This window comes from Oncorhynchus nerka, linkage group LG27 (assembly GCF_034236695.1).
Source record: "Oncorhynchus nerka isolate Pitt River linkage group LG27, Oner_Uvic_2.0, whole genome shotgun sequence".
Taxonomy (NCBI): Eukaryota; Metazoa; Chordata; class Actinopteri; order Salmoniformes; family Salmonidae; genus Oncorhynchus; species Oncorhynchus nerka.
In genome coordinates, this window is record NC_088422.1 from 79,812,339 (window position 1) to 79,825,817 (window position 13,479).

The 13,479-nt window shown below is 44.8% G+C and overlaps 1 protein-coding gene across 8 annotated transcripts in view; it reads right to left on the reverse strand.

The window, feature by feature from the left end:
• Window positions 1–13,479, reverse strand: part of chd9 (chromodomain helicase DNA binding protein 9) — a 161,420-nt gene that overhangs the window by 46,669 nt on the left and 101,272 nt on the right. For all 8 annotated transcript variants that reach the window (XM_065012043.1, XM_065012045.1, XM_065012044.1 and 5 more), the window contains 8 exons: window positions 10,733–10,943; window positions 9,135–9,330; window positions 8,616–8,789; window positions 6,450–6,635; window positions 6,103–6,213; window positions 5,759–5,955; window positions 747–946; window positions 394–553 (listed from right to left, as the gene is read on the reverse strand). In XM_065012043.1, the coding sequence (XP_064868115.1) occupies window positions 394–553; window positions 747–946; window positions 5,759–5,955; window positions 6,103–6,213; window positions 6,450–6,635; window positions 8,616–8,789; window positions 9,135–9,330; window positions 10,733–10,943 (1,435 nt within the window). The remainder of the gene's footprint in view (window positions 1–393; window positions 554–746; window positions 947–5,758; window positions 5,956–6,102; window positions 6,214–6,449; window positions 6,636–8,615; window positions 8,790–9,134; window positions 9,331–10,732; window positions 10,944–13,479) is intronic.

Here is a 13,479-nt window from a genome sequence, read left to right on the forward strand (position 1 = left end):
ACGGTCATTATAGAGGAAAGCCACAGATGGAGAAGATGGCAGCTTCAATTTGTCTTAATTACAGACAGTGGTGTTGACGTGCAGGAGTCAAAACTCTGCTATTGACAAAAACATACAATTATGTTTTCACACAGGCTAGCTTCAACACACTGAAGCAAACTGAGGGCAATACAAAATATGAGACGTTTCAAAAATGTTCTCAACTCTATATACGACAGAGACAAGAACCTATGTTTATTTCCAACATCAATAAAAACCAAGCTAAGACACATTGGAACAAACAACTTGTCTTCGTTAATGTAACTATTAGAAAACAATACCATAAAAAAAATCTAAAAGTGTACTGAATATGTTTAATACTATAGGCCTATTGTACCAAGAGTAGCTTCTTACTTGTTGCAGTGGTGTTTGAGGTGCTTCTTGTATCCCTCGTCCTGCAGCATATGTTCTGGGTTGTGCTTCCTGATCCACTCAGCCTTCTGGATGTCAAATGTGCTGGATTGAGTCTTCATCTTCTTCCCCTTCCTGCCTCTGGGGACCGGGGTCGACAGACCTGAGGGAGGAACACAGATACAATTTGTGGTTATGGACACCGGTTTATAAACCCACATTCAAAACATTAACAGTAAACCAATAGCACAGTGGTAAGGGGAAATGCCCTTTAAAGGTTGAATTCCTTGAGAGGAACCAGATTCTAATTTGTGGTTGGACCCCTGAGCTTTCGTCATTGTGAGCTTGTAACGTACCCAGGTGGTTCTGTAGTTCCTTGGTCTGTCCGTCCTCGGAGGGGGCGATCAGGTCCCACATGAAGCTCTTGATCTTGTCGTCACCGCGGTAGTGAACCAGACAGTAGGCCAGAAGGGCTCTGCAGATAGACTCTACATCACGCTCTGTCAGCTGCTTCTTAAAACGACCATGGAGCAGGATATCCTTCCAACGACCCCACCTGGACGACACAGGAGAGGAGAGGGTCAATGCAGGAGACAAATACTGTACAATATAGATGGACAACACAGGAGAGCATCAGTACAGACACAATACTGTACAATATAGATGGACAACACAGGAGAGCTTCAGTACAGACACAATACTGTACAATATAGATGGACAACACAGGGGAGCTTCAGTACAGACACAATACTGTACAATATAGATGGACAACACAGGAGAGCTTCAGTACAGACACAATACTGTACAATATAGATGGACAACACAGGAGAGCATCAGTACAGACACAATACTGTACAATATAGATGGACAACACAGGAGAGCTTCAGTACAGACACAATACTGTACAATATAGATGGACAACACAGGAGAGCTTCAGTACAGACACAATACTGTACAATATAGATGGACAACACAGGAGAGCTTCAGTACAGACACAATACTGTACAATATAGATGGACAACACAGGAGAGCCTCAATACAGACACAATACTGTACAATATAGATGGCCAACACAGGATAGCCTCAGTACAGACACAATACTGTACAATATAGATGGACAACACAGGAGAGCTTCAGTACAGACACAATACAAAATAGATGGACAACACAGGAGAGCCTCAGTACAGACACAACACTGTACAATATAGATGGACAACACAGGAGAGCCTCAGTACAGACAACACTGTACAATATAGATGGACAACACAGGAGAGCCTCAGTACAGACACAATACTGTACAATATAGATGGACAACACAGGAGAGCCTCAGTACAGACACAATACTGTACAATATAGATGGACAACACAGGAGAGCATCAGTACAGACACAATACTGTACAATATAGATGGACAACACAGGAGAGCTTCAGTACAGACACAATACTGTACAATATAGATGGACAACACAGGAGAGCTTCAGTACAGACACAATACTGTACAATATAGATGGACAACACAGGAGAGCCACAGTACAGACACAATACTGTACAATATAGATGGACAACACAGGAGAGCATCAGTACAGACACAATACTGTACAATATAGATGGACAACACAGGAGAGCTTCAGTACAGACACAATACTGTACAATATAGATGGACAACACAGGAGAGCTTCAGTACAGACACAATACTGTACAATATAGATGGACAACACAGGAGAGCTTCAGTACAGACACAATACTGTACAATATAGATGGACAACACAGGAGAGCCTCAATACAGACACAATACTGTACAATATAGATGGCCAACACAGGATAGCCTCAGTACAGACACAATACTGTACAATATAGATGGCCAACACAGGAGAGCCTCAATACAGACACAATACTGTACAAAATAGATGGACAACACAGGAGAGCCTCAGTACAGACACAATACTGTACAAAATAGATGGACAACACAGGAGAGCTTCAGTACAGACACAATACTGTACAATATAGATGGACAACACAGGAGAGCTTCAGTACAGACACAATACAAAATAGATGGACAACACAGGAGAGCTTCAGTACAGACACAATACTGTACAATATAGATGGACAACACAGGGGAGCTTCAGTACAGACACAATACTGTACAATATAGATGGACAACACAGGAGAGCTTCAGTACAGACACAATACTGTACAATATAGATGGACAACACAGGAGAGCCTCAGTACAGACACAATACTGTACAATATAGATGGACAACACAGGAGAGCCTCAGTACAGACACAATACTGTACAATATAGATGGACAACACAGGAGAGCTTCAGTACAGACACAATACTGTACAATATAGATGGACAACACAGGAGAGCTTCAGTACAGACACAATACTGTACAATATAGATGGACAACACAGGAGAGCCTCAATACAGACACAATACTGTACAATATAGATGGCCAACACAGGATAGCCTCAGTACAGACACAATACTGTACAATATAGATGGACAACACAGGAGAGCTTCAGTACAGACACAATACAAAATAGATGGACAACACAGGAGAGCCTCAGTACAGACACAACACTGTACAATATAGATGGACAACACAGGAGAGCCTCAGTACAGACAACACTGTACAATATAGATGGACAACACAGACACAGACACAATACTGTACAATATAGATGGACAACACAGGAGAGCCTCAGTACAGACACAATACTGTACAATATAGATGGACAACACAGGAGAGCATCAGTACAGACACAATACTGTACAATATAGATGGACAACACAGGAGAGCTTCAGTACAGACACAATACTGTACAATATAGATGGACAACACAGGAGAGCTTCAGTACAGACACAATACTGTACAATATAGATGGACAACACAGGAGAGCCACAGTACAGACACAATACTGTACAATATAGATGGACAACACAGGAGAGCATCAGTACAGACACAATACTGTACAATATAGATGGACAACACAGGAGAGCTTCAGTACAGACACAATACTGTACAATATAGATGGACAACACAGGAGAGCTTCAGTACAGACACAATACTGTACAATATAGATGGACAACACAGGAGAGCTTCAGTACAGACACAATACTGTACAATATAGATGGACAACACAGGAGAGCCTCAATACAGACACAATACTGTACAATATAGATGGCCAACACAGGATAGCCTCAGTACAGACACAATACTGTACAATATAGATGGCCAACACAGGAGAGCCTCAATACAGACACAATACTGTACAAAATAGATGGACAACACAGGAGAGCCTCAGTACAGACACAATACTGTACAAAATAGATGGACAACACAGGAGAGCTTCAGTACAGACACAATACAAAATAGATGGACAACACAGGAGAGCCTCAGTACAGACACAACACTGTACAATATAGATGGACAACACAGGAGAGCCTCAGTACAGACAACACTGTACAATATAGATGGACAACACAGGAGAGCCTCAGTACAGACACAACACTGTACAATATAGATGGACAACACAGGAGAGCCTCAGTACAGACACAATACTGTACAATATAGATGGACAACACAGGAGAGCCTCAGTACAGACACAATACTGTACAATAATGGACAACACAGGAGAGCCTGACAACACTGTACAATATAGATGGACAACACAGGAGAGCAACACTGTACAATATAGATGGACAACACAGGAGAGCCTCAATACAGACACAATGTACAATATAGATGGACAACACAGGAGAGCCTCAGTACAGACACAATACTGTACAATATAGATGGACAACACAGGAGAGCTTCAGTACAGACACAATACTGTACAATATAGATGGACAACACAGGAGAGCCTCAATACAGACAATACTGTACAATATAGATGGACAACACAGGATAGCCTCAGTACAGACACAATACTGTACAATATAGATGGACAACACAGGAGAGCTTCAGTACAGACACAATACAAAATAGATGGACAACACAGGAGAGCCTCAGTACAGACACAACACTGTACAATATAGATGGACAACACAGGAGAGCCTCAGTACAGACAACACTGTACAATATAGATGGACAACACAGGAGAGCCTCAGTACAGACACAATACTGTACAATATAGATGGACAACACAGGAGAGCCTCAGTACAGACACAATACTGTACAATATAGATGGACAACACAGGAGAGCATCAGTACAGACACAATACTGTACAATATAGATGGACAACACAGGAGAGCCTCAGTACAGACACAATACTGTACAATATAGATGGACAACACAGGAGAGCTTCAGTACAGACACAATACTGTACAATATAGATGGACAACAAGGAGAGCCACTGTACAGATATAATACTGTACAATATGGACAACACAGGAGAGCTTCAGTACAGACACAATACTGTACAAAATAGATGGACAACACAGGAGCTTCAGTAGCACAATCTGTACAATATAGATGGACAACACAGGAGAGCTTCAGTACAGACACAATACAAAATAGATGGACAACACAGGAGAGCCTCAGTACAGACACAACACTGTACAATATAGATGGACAACACATGAGAGCCTCAGTACAGACAACACTGTACAATATAGATGGACAACACAGGAGAGCCTCAGTACAGACACAATACTGTACAATATAGATGGACAACACAGGAGAGCCTCAGTACAGACACAATACTGTACAATATAGATGGACAACACAGGAGAGCCTCAATACAGACAACACTGTACAATATAGATGGACAACACAGGAGAGCCTCAATACAGACAACACTGTACAATATAGATGGACAACACAGGAGAGCCTCAATACAGACACAATACTGTACAATATAGATGGACAACACAGGAGAGCTTCAGTACAGACACAATACTGTACAATATAGATGGACAACACAGGAGAGCCTCAATACAGACACAATACTGTACAATATAGATGGACAACACAGGAGAGCCTCAGTACAGACACAATACTGTACAATATAGATGGACAACACAGGAGAGCTTCAGTACAGACACAATACTGTACAATATAGATGGACAACACAGGAGAGCCTCAATACAGACACAATACTGTACAATATAGATGGACAACACAGGAGAGCCTCAATACAGACACAATACTGTACAATATAGATGGACAACACGGGAGAGCCTCAATACAGACACAATACTGTACAGCAGTAACACTAAGAACAAGATGTGGTTGGTCTGGGCTGAAACTCAAGTCTGCACATCCTGTGGGTCCCCAAGATAAGTATTAAAGAACATTGTTATTTAGTATCAATGTTGGTTTGTATATTATCTAGCATAAGTGGTCCAGTCACTGTCACTGACCCGTATACTAGTAGGTTCTTCTCCACTCTGAAGCACTCTGTCCTGCCGTAGCTGTTGAGGCGGTCGTGGGGCCGGCGGAGCTTGGGCTTGTCCTCGTTGTCACTCTCCCCCTCTGACAGCTCTGCCAGCTCGTCCTTAGTGGCACTGAAGGGTCGGGTCTGCTTCCTCACCCTCGGAGTGTCAATTACCAGGCTGTTCTGTTGTGGAATAGGAGAGGAACACACACAGATACTCAGATACTGTTGTAGCAAATTCACACATGGCATTGATCTTATCTCCTATATAACATATCTCATCGCGGCCAGAAAGAGCAGGTTCAGTGTTTAACCTAAAGCATTACTTACTCTGCCATTGGCAGTGTCCATGTCAATCTCAGCCTTCTTGGCCCACTTGTCCCAGAAGTTGGGGTCATCCAGAGAAATGTCTGTGCGGTTTCCGGATGCCACAAAACTGGCCTGAGAGAGAAGGAGATATTATATCACGTTAAACCTTGATAATCAGATTCACTGTTCCTTCCTGAGTCTCCTTCAATGAGAAGTCTGAGTCTCCTAACAGAGCTGAGAGTCTGTGATGAAGAGTGACATGAGAGTAGACAGGAGACACTGGTTACTACTGCTAGTCATGCAGAAAGGAAAAGGATAGCAACATTCAAACAATGACCACTGTGTGGTGCTCTTTCAGTCACTGGTACCTTGGCAAAGGTAGATCCCCGTCCCTCAGACTCGATGGTGATGGTCTTGGTCCTGCGTTGAAGGATCTGGTCGATGTCCTCCTCACAGAACTTGGCCCCCTCATCCTCATCGTCCATCAGAGCTCCATACGCCCCTTTCCTCAGCAGGTCCTCAATCTCCTTCTTAGACAGCTGCTGCTGGGTCGGCTAGAGAGAGGGGAGGGGGAGAAGGAGAAACAGAGGGGGTGTTAGGGGAACTGATGATGGACTACAGTATATCACAGACTGGACTATTTACACATTTACATCCTTGTACACACAAACATGTGCACAACACATGCACACGCATTAACACCACACAAAAACAGACAGACACTCTAGTGTGAGAAACGCAGAGGAGCGAGACAGTTAGTTGAACTGAAGCTGAACAGGATCACATGCCAGACCTTTTTAAATCTTAAAGAGTAGCAGCAACCCCCAGCTGACCCATGGTGTGTTAGTATGCAGCTGGTGGTGATAATGTCTGCTCAACACTTTCTTCCTGATAGTCCAGCTAATCCAGAGAGAGAAACAGCTAAACTCCTCCTACACACTGATGATGCAATAAGAGGATATCTCAAAGCTGTGTTCATTATATTGACTAGTCCATTTTCTACATTCTCATTTTGTAGAATGGACTTAACATTTTGTGCCTTCGGAATATATTCTGTCCCCTTGACTTTTTACACATTTTGTTACATTACAGCCTTATTCTAAAATGGATGAAATCATTTTTTCCCCTCATCAATCTACACACAATACCCCATAATGACAAAGCAAAAATAATATATATACATTTTGCTTTGCAAATGTATTACGCTACAAGTTTGGCACACCTGTATTTGGGGAGTTTCTCCCATTCTTCTCTGCAGATCCTCTCAAGCTCTGTCAGGTTAGATGGGGAGCGTCGCTGCACAGCTACTTTCAGGTCTCTCCAGAGAAGTTTGATCGGGTTCAAGTCCGGGCTCTGGCCGGGCCACTCAAGGACATTCAGAGACTTGTCCCGAAGCCACTCCTGTGTTGTCTTGGCTGGGTGCATAGCGTTGTTGTCCTGTTGGAAGGTGAACCTCCGCCCCAGTCTGAGGTCCTGAGCACTCTGGAGCAGGTTTTAATCAAGGATCTCTGTACTTTGCTCCATTCATCTTTGCATCAATCTTGACTGGTCTCCCAGTCCCTGCCACTGAAAAACATTCCCACAGCATGATGCTGCCACCACCATGCTACACCATAGGGATGGTGCATGGTTTTCTCCAGATGTGACGATTGGCATTTAGACCAAAGAGTTCAATCTTGGTTTCATTAGACCAGATAATCTTGTTTCTCATGATCTGAGAGTTTTAGGTGCCTTTTGGCAAACTCCAAGCGTGCTGTCATGTGGCTTTCACTCTACCATAAAGGCCTGATTGGTGGAGTGCTGTAGAGATGGTTGTCATTCTGGAAGGTTCTCCCATCTCCACAGAGGAACTCTAGAGCTCTGTCAGTGACCATCGGGTTCTTGGTCACCTCTTTGACGAAGGCCTTATTCCCGATTGCTCAGTTTGGCCGGGCGGCCAGCTCTAGGGAGTCTTGGTGGTTCCAAACTTCTTTCATTTAAGAATGATGGAGGCCACTGTGTTCTTGCGGACTTTCAATGCTGTAGAAATGTTTTGGTACCCTTCCCCAGATCTGTGCCTCGACACAATCCTGTCTCGGAGCTCTACGGACAATTCCTTTGACATCTTGCTTGATTTTTGCTCTGATACGCACTGTCAACTGTGGGACCTTATATAGACAGGTGTGTGCTTTTCCACAGGTGGACTCCAATTAGGTTGTAGAAACATCTCAAGGATGATCAATGGAAACAGGATGCACCTGAGCTCAATTTCGAGTCTCATAGCAAATGGTCTGAATACTTATGTAAATAAGGTATTTCTGTTTTTTATTTGTAATACATTTCCAAGAAACTCTGAAAACCTGTTTTTGCTTTGTTATTATGGGTTATTGTGTGTAGATTGCTGAGAAAAAAATAATATTTAATCCATTTTAGAATAAGACTGTAACATAACAAAATGTGGAAAAAGTCAAGGGGTCAGAATACTTTCCGAATGCATAGAGCATGATACAGGAGCTGCAGTGTGTGTGTGTGTGTGACGAACACAGCAGACTCACCCCTCCACCTGGCAAGCTGTTCTCCCTGCCACTCATGCTCTGCAGCACAGCCTTGTCTAGGCCCAGTTTGAGGCTGGCCCGGTCAAACATCTCCCGCTCGTAAGAGTTCCTGGTGATCAGACGGTACACCTTCACCGCCTTGTTCTGACCAATCCTATGGCAGCGAGCCTGGGCCTGAGAATAATAGAAAATAACTTGGTTATGACCAGCCCAATACATTTTATATTTGTCCAATAAAAATTACTTCAGGATCAAGATCGTTGCTCTGCTATAATAATATAATATATGCCATTTAGCAGACGCTTTTATCCAAAGCGACTTAGTCATAAAAACATACATTTGACTATCCAAGCTGTGTCAATTAAAAAGTTAAACTATTATAATAGGATATAAAAGACACTTCTCAATTCAAGGACTTCCTGAATTGACTGAATTGAAATAGAAAGTGACCACACCTTCGTTGCTAATTGTATTACAGTGGAGGCTGAAGTCACTTTAAATGTCTGTGTGTGTCTTTACCTGCAGGTCGTTCTGTGGGTTCCAGTCTGAGTCAAAGATAATACAGGTGTCAGCAGCAGTCAAGTTGATGCCCAGACCTCCAGCCCGGGTACACAGCAGGAACACAAAGCGGTCCGAGTCTGGTTTGCTGAAACGGTCTATAGCTGCCTGACGCAGGTTACCTCTCACTCTGCCATCGATACGCTCATACAGGTACCTGAGGAACACAGGACCATGCAGGGTTGGAGTAGGATCTTCTAGTACACATAATTACAAATGTTCTTGCGTCACATCCAAGTATCATGAATGTCAACATTTACATACAGTACGACACTGAGCTTTACAGTAGCTGATACAACACCAACCATCACACACTAAGAGGCCTCCAATTGCCACACTATATGTCCAGGAGTTTGTTTTTGTCACCCACTGTAAAACAACATTCACTAGTTCTCTCCTTCTTTCCTCCATTCCTGTCTCTCTTTTCCCCTCTCTCTCTATTCTGCTCTCTCTCCCTCCTTTCATCCTTTCTCTGGCAGAGAACAAGGTGGTTTAGCACGCTGATCAAGAGCAGCCTCTTTCCCAGGAGCCCTGGCCTCGCCTCACCCCACATCCTACCCCTCATCTTCCTCACCCCCTCACCTCTACAGTAACCCACTTCTCTCCACCCACCCACATACTCCTCTCCCTCTGTCTGATGTGGGAGTTCCCCGAGGGAGTCTGTGACCTGCTGCTGATCCCTGGCTAAGCCTTGCCTAGCCACTGAGCGGAGCACCGCGCCTTGTGTGTATACACTGGTTTGGTTCGGGGTTTGAGTGCCAGAAAGAAGCAGGGAAGGGAGAAGAACACAGGGCCAGGCACAGGCTAGTGAGAGAGACAAGAGGAGAGGATAGAGAGAGGGAGAAGAAGAGAGAGGACAGAGATATCAGGAGGGAAAGGGAGGAAGATATAGAGAGACCACACAGACCAGGCCAGTCGCCCGCTTTCCTCAGCTTAGACGGGCTGCTGGGATAATATCCTTTTCATTTAGCGTGCAAACAGGAAGCTCATTAAGCCAGGAGATTAAGACCTTGAATGAAAGGGTCTTGGTACATTCTTCTGCTTCTGTTACACAGTCTTTATCATCTCCCTGCTCTGGGTAGCATTATGGAGTGATGAGCACTGGGGGCTTTAAAAGGCTCTTTCTCAGACAGTCACTGAAGAGAGGCTAATGCTTAGATATTCAACATTTCTCTTCAACTACATTCAATTTAATAAGGGAAAGTACTGGAGTGATTCAGCTTTTGTTGCACCGCAAACTGCTAGCTAGCTAACACCAGATAATAAACCATAAATACTTCACTTTGAAAATGGAGCTGAAAAATGGAAATTACAAAGTCTATTACCCTTTTAAGCATGATTCCTGTCTTTTTCCGCATCAGCCTAGCTGAAACTGCAGAGGGCGTTTATTCTACATGCACTGACACAAAGTAATAAACATTATATATCTCATCTCAAACTACCTCGTCTCACAATATGAAATATCTGAGGAGAGAGAACCTTGATTTCCAGGCTTCTATTGGAGTGGAGTACTTTTGAGCATAGTAATACAAGGCGAGAAGAGAGGCAGGCAGCAGTACCTTCTCTGGATGAGGTAGTCCTCCAGGATATCCAGACAGCGGACCATCTGGGAGAAGATGAGGACCTTGTGTCCCCCGGCCTTCATCTTGGGCAGCAGCTTGTCTATGAGGACCAGTTTACCAGCCGACTGCACCATAGCCTGCAGGTGGAAATCAAAGGCAACAGGGCTGTACACCTCTCGGAAGTCCTCCAAGATCTTCTCCTCAGCACCTGGGAGAAATGGACAGGCAAATAAAGTCAGTGATGGTATCAGTGTTTCTGCTACAATTGTATTGTACAAGCAGGGCGGGCCCCCGTCTAATGCTGTTGCCACCAGAGTTTGGCTTCTATTGGGGAAAGACTGGATGACACTTAATCTGGTACCATGCTACCATTTTGACCTAATCTGTATGCAGTTCATATACAGTACCTACTTTAAGACAGACAGGAATAGCAACTCAGTCATGGAATCGATTTTGTACAATATGGTACTGGAAAAAAGAGGGTGGACCTGAGTGAGGTGGCGGTACAAGGAACTCTCTCTCTGGTCACTGGCTAGAAGGATAATGACCAAGCAACTGAATGACCAAAGAGACAGCTCACACACACAGCTCACTGCCTTGAACTCACAAACCAGCATTGATGAAGAAAGGTACCATAACTACACTAATCTGTATGCAGGTCAAAGACAATATGAGAATTAGGACTATAATGCTTATCAAGTCTAACAACCCATATTTTGATTTGACATACTAAAAACTACTGGGTGGTTCGAGCCCTGAATGCTGATTGGCTGACAGCCGTGGTATATCAGACCGTATAACACGGGCATGACAAAACATTTATTTTTACTGCTCTAATTACGTTGGTAATGTCACGACGGGGGGTGCTCGGCGGTCGTCGTCGCCGGTCTACTAGAAGTTGGCTCCCCTGCCTGTTCGGGCGGTGCTCGGCAGTCGTCGTCGCCGGTCTACTAGAAGTTGGCTCCCCTGCCTGTTCGGGCGGTGCTCGGCGGTCGTCGTCGCCGGTCTACTAGAAATTGGCTCCCCTGCCTGTTCGGGCGGTGCTCGGCGGTCGTCGTCGCCGGCCTACTAGAAGTTGGCTCCCCTGCCTGTTCGGGCGGTGCTCGGCGGTCATCGTCGCCGGCCTACTAGAAGTTGGCTCCCCTGCCTGTTCGGGCGGTGCTCGGCGGTCGTCGTCGCCGGTCTACTAGAAGTTGGCTCCCCTGCCTGTTCGGGCGGTGCTCGGCGGTCGTCGTCGCCGGTCTACTAGAAGTTGGCTCCCCTGCCTGTTCGGGCGGTGCTCGGCGGTCGTCGTCGCCGGCCTACTAGAAGTTGGCTCCCCTGCCTGTTCGGGCGGTGCTCGGCGGTCGTCGTCGCCGGTCTACTAGCCACCACCGATCACTTTTCCCTTTTCTGTTAGTTTAGTCTTATGAGTTGCACCTGTTCCTATTTGTGTTTTCTTGATTTGCTTACCTATTTAAGCTTGTGAAGCCCGCCCCTGTTTGTGCGGGATTATATTTTGTTCACGTGTATTGTATCGGAGGTGTTATTGTGCATTTAAAGTGCATTTCTCCGTGAACCCTCTGCGCCTGATTCCCACCTTCCCCTCCTAGTCATCCGTGACAGGTAACCAATTTATAATAGCAATAAGGCATCTCGGGTTTGTGGTATATGGCCAATATACCAAGGCTAAGGTCGTGCCTAAGAACAGCCCTTAGCCGTGGTATATTGTCCATATACCACAAACCCCTGAGGTGCCTTATTGCTATTATAAACTGGTTACCAACGTTTTTATTTTATTTATTTAACCTTTATTTAACTAGGTAAGTCAATTAAGAACAAATTCTTACTTACAATGACGGCCTACACTGGTCAAACCCGGACGACGCTGGGCCAATTGTGAGCTGCCCTATGGGATTCCAAATCACAGCCGGTTGTGATACAGCCTGGATACGAACCAGGGTGTCTGTAGTGATGCCTCTAGCATTGAGATGCAGTGTCCTAGACCGCTGCACCAATATGGAGCCCATATACCGAGTTTATCAACTCTAAAGCTGATCATTTAGTTGTCCTAGCCCTCATTAAAACTCACACACACACACACACACACACACACACACACACACACACACACACACACACAGTCACGTACAGACAGAAGCAGCTGTCAAACCACAGGCAAAGGTTCACTAGGCTGGCCTTGTATGAGAGCACTGTGTCAAACCAGATTAACCAGAGCACAAGTACACCAGTGACATAAGTATATTACAGCTAGGAGGGCAGGGAAGAGGGAGAGGAAGAGGAATGGACAAACACGGCAGCTTTTGGATGTGGGATGAACGGAGGGAGATGTGTCCATTATCTGTTCCATAGCCTCAACCTCCTGGCCTGCTTTCTCTGTTCTAGGAGTTCTGACACAGCTAGGAGAAAGATGGAGGGAGGAGGGTGGGTGAGAGAAACAGACAGCGCCATAGGGAAAGATAGTGAGGAATGAGGACGTCTCTGACTCAGAGGTTTTCATTCTGCCCCGGGCTGCTATAGAGCACTTTACTAAAGGTATGGGCGGGAATTACCCAAATCAGCCCACCCCACACGGCATACACTGTCCTTCCATATATCAAGAGGCTACATACAGCGTTCCACAACCTGGATTGTAGCAATATCACTGTTAGTACCTTTGATGAGGTAATGCTGATTACAGCAGCTTCTCAGCTTCATCATGGTGTTGACCAGGTTGAGTTACAGTCAGGCTTGGGGCAATTCCA